Below are 3456 nucleotides of genomic sequence, written 5' to 3'. Positions count from 1 at the left end.
TTCTCAGAAGATTGATTTGGAAAGCGACTTTTATGACAAGCTGGTTGGTAGTGTAGAGGAAGCCTCATCATTCCTGCTTAGGCTTGAGGAGATAAGCAAAACACTCAAAGAACTTAAATAAAGTGTCTTTTTCTCAAGTGAACTCTATTTTAATAACATCTTTTTGTTTAGCAGGTCATATAGTAATTAATCAGCACTGTACAAGAAACCATACTAATCTCTTTGCAACAAGAACATTTAGGCCATGCATAGTATTGGTCTCATGTGATACTTTTGAAATTATTGAGCCCCTAGATGGAAGATTTTGAATATGGTGGTTTTGACTTCCAAAACAAGCAAGATTTTACAGGCATTCGAACAGTAAGATGTTTCTCGATCAAGCAAATTAGAGAATTTGTGCTGGAAGAGGGGTCTTCTGTTCAAAAGATAGATGGAATGGAGGTGACAACAGTACAGATTGTGGGATATGTTACCTCTATGAAGAAGACATCGACAGGAATAATATTTGAAATGGATGATACTACAGGTGTTTTAGACTGCGCATTCTGGCCAAATGGTGCATATGACGAAGCTGCTTGTGACAAAATTGGTGAGGATGCATTATTGAAGGTAATTGGTTCTATAAAAATATTCAATGAAAAGAAGAGCTTGAATATAAGCCATTTGTTCTTGACCACTACCAACAGCCTTATTTTTCATCTTATAAGCTCTCTATACCAGTCTCTGGTCAATAGCCATATGATCCCCGTGGAAATGCCTCCACAAAAGTTATCAACACCAATGTCCACTGGAGCCACATCTAAAGTTGAGAATGATATTTTAGAGGTCTATAGGAATAATCAAGATGACAACGGCCTGGATTTAAACGTTGTTCTGAGCATATTGCAAAGTACATATTCTGCCCCAGAGGTGAAAAAGGGTGTGGAGAATTTATTAACTGACTGCCATCTCTACTCAGTTGATGGAACTAATTATAAAACCACCACATAAATAAAAGTAGTGTGGTTGATAAAGTATTTTTAACGACTGAAAGAAGTGTAGCTTAGCATTGTAGATAAAAAGACATGCCATATATGTATTATGGCCTGTCTTTTAAAATTTCATTGTCTTTCTATTTTATATATTTTTAATACAAAATTTTCACCCAAATGGATTTTCACAAAAATGAAGTTTCTTCGATTGATTTGTTGAGCAATGAGAAGGCCATTTCAGATGAAATTCTTGGGAATATGTTTGAATCCTTCATAAACAATTTCAAAACAGAAAATTCAGAAACTTATTTCCACCAATTCCATACAAATGCCACTTTAAAACTTTACACAATCATTGTACAGCTGGACCATATCAACTCATATTCGTCTGAGATGTACTCACATCTGATCAGAAATCCATTGGCAGTGCTGGAGGCCTTCGAGAGAGGAGTTTGTAGGCTTCATAACCTCCAAAGTTTTCAAGTGCAAATTATTGCCAACTCAAATATCAGCAAGATTAGGGATATTAACTCCAATAAGAGCAATAGAATCATTAAAATTCAGGGAATTGTGGTGTCAGCAAGCTCGATCATCACAAAGCCCAAAGAACTATACCTACAGTGTAAAAACTGCCAGAATGTGAAGAGAGTTAAGGATGGGATTCCCCGAAATTGTGACAACTCAGAGTGTCCCTTGGATCCATATTTTATTGTTCCAGAGAAGTCCATAGTTGAGGATATTCAGTACATCAAAATCCAGGAATTCTTCGAGGATATTCCAATGGGCGAAACACCAAGACACTTTAATATTTCTCTTTCGGGTGTTCTGGCCAATAAGATCAGTCCAGGGTGCCAGGTAAAAGTTTCTGGAGTTTATTGCATTAAAAATACAAGTGAGAAGAGCTTTCCTTTTATCAGGGCTTTGGGACTGGAAAACAACAAGAACAAGGTGAAGAAGAGCTTCAGCGAGGAAGAAGAATCCTTCTTTAGAGATTTGAGCAAGCAAGATATTTATGAAAGGGTTTCCAGATCGATTGCTCCGAGTATTTTTGGAAAAGATGATGTAAAGAAAGCTCTGGCTTGTATGTTGTTTGGAGGTACTAGAAGAATCATGGATGATGGAATTAATCTCAGGGGTGATATTAATATCCTACTTCTGGGAGATCCAGGCATCGCCAAGTCCCAATTTCTTAAGTTTGTCGAATTAGTAAGTCCAATAAGTGTCTACACTTCTGGTAAGGGTTCTTCAGCTGCAGGCCTAACAGCTTCTGTAATTAAGGATAGAAACAACGAGTTTTATTTGGAGGGTGGAGCACTTGTCCTGGCAGACAATGGAGTCTGTTGTATTGACGAATTTGATAAAATGAATGAACACGATAGAGTAGCCATTCACGAAGCAATGGAGCAGCAAACTATTTCCATAGCAAAAGCAGGAATCACTACAGTTCTCAACACCAAAACGAGTATATTAGCGGCAGCCAATCCAATATTCGGTAGATATGACGATTTTAAGACTCCAGCAGAAAATATTGAGTTTGGTTCAACCATATTGTCACGTTTTGACTGTATCTTTATTCTAAAGGATAAATTCTCCAGTGAAGATCGGATCACGGCTGAGCATGTCCTGCAACTGCATACCAACCAAAAAAGATACAAAGAAGAGGATGATGTTATCGATGTTGACACACTGAGGAATTATATTCAATATGCAAAAGCCAAGGTGTTTCCAACAATGAATGAACAGGCCTCCCAAAAACTAAATAAATTCTATGTAAATATCAGGCAACAGGTGAATGAATATGAAAATGAGACATCTAGTAAAAGCTCCGTGCCAATTACAGTAAGGCAGTTGGAGGCAATCATAAGACTGAGTGAGAGCTTGGCCAAGATCGAACTAAACAATACTGTTTCAGTAAGACATGTGGATGAAGCGATTCGGCTGTTCCAGCTATCCACAATGAATGCAGTAAGCCAAGGCCACCAAATAGAAGGGATGTACCGTTCAGACTACTTCGAGCAAATTAATGAGGTTATTCAAAAAATTAAGGATGTCATGCCTATTGGTGGCTCAAAAAGATTCGTGGAATTGGCAGCGATAGTTGGTGTGGAGGAGGCAGTGATGAAAAGAGCAGTAGACTATTTAGTTAAACAAAACAAGATAGTTTCAAGGGATTACGGAAGAATGCTGACGAGATTGCCATAAATAAATATACTCTATTTGAAATTTACATGATGTATGGAGGTTTGCATGACTAGACTATTCTCTTATAGATACACAACCATCCTATATTAATTAAAGTCTGGTTTGTTAGATTTTACGGGTTTTGAAGACTATTTTTCTCATTTACAATAAGCAATATGATATCCAGATTCTGTCTCGAACGGCACACTGAATTCCCCGGGCTTCAACTCAAAAAATACCCTTTCAAAAATAGGAAGCATCTCCCCCCTGCAAATTTGTCCCAAATAGCCACCTCTATGCTTGG

General features: G+C 37.6%; 1 protein-coding gene and 1 pseudogene across 1 annotated transcript; both read left to right on the top strand.

The window, feature by feature from the left end:
• The first annotated feature begins 294 nt into the window (after positions 1 to 294).
• LOC147075427 (uncharacterized) lies at positions 295 to 990 on the top strand. Its single transcript, XM_085942491.1, has one exon. The coding sequence runs from the start codon at positions 295 to 297 to the stop codon at positions 988 to 990; it is 696 nt and encodes a 231-aa protein (XP_085798617.1).
• Positions 991 to 1148: 158 nt separating this feature from the next.
• On the top strand, positions 1149 to 3173 carry LOC147075426 (uncharacterized; annotated as a pseudogene).
• Positions 3174 to 3456: the final 283 nt, after the last annotated feature.

Source organism: Rhyacophila brunnea, unplaced genomic scaffold, assembly GCF_057557595.1.
Source record: "Rhyacophila brunnea isolate RB1 unplaced genomic scaffold, BYU_Rbru_1.0 scaffold_145, whole genome shotgun sequence".
NCBI lineage: Eukaryota > Metazoa > Arthropoda > Insecta > Trichoptera > Rhyacophilidae > Rhyacophila > Rhyacophila brunnea.
The sequence above is the reverse complement of the archived record's forward strand: the minus strand, read 5'-3'. Positions and strand labels throughout refer to the sequence as shown.

Excerpts from the sequence above, each read along its gene's own strand:
- LOC147075427 (XM_085942491.1), top strand. The coding sequence starts at position 295 with ATGGAAGATTTTGAATATGGTGGTTTTGACTTCCAAAACAAGCAAGAT.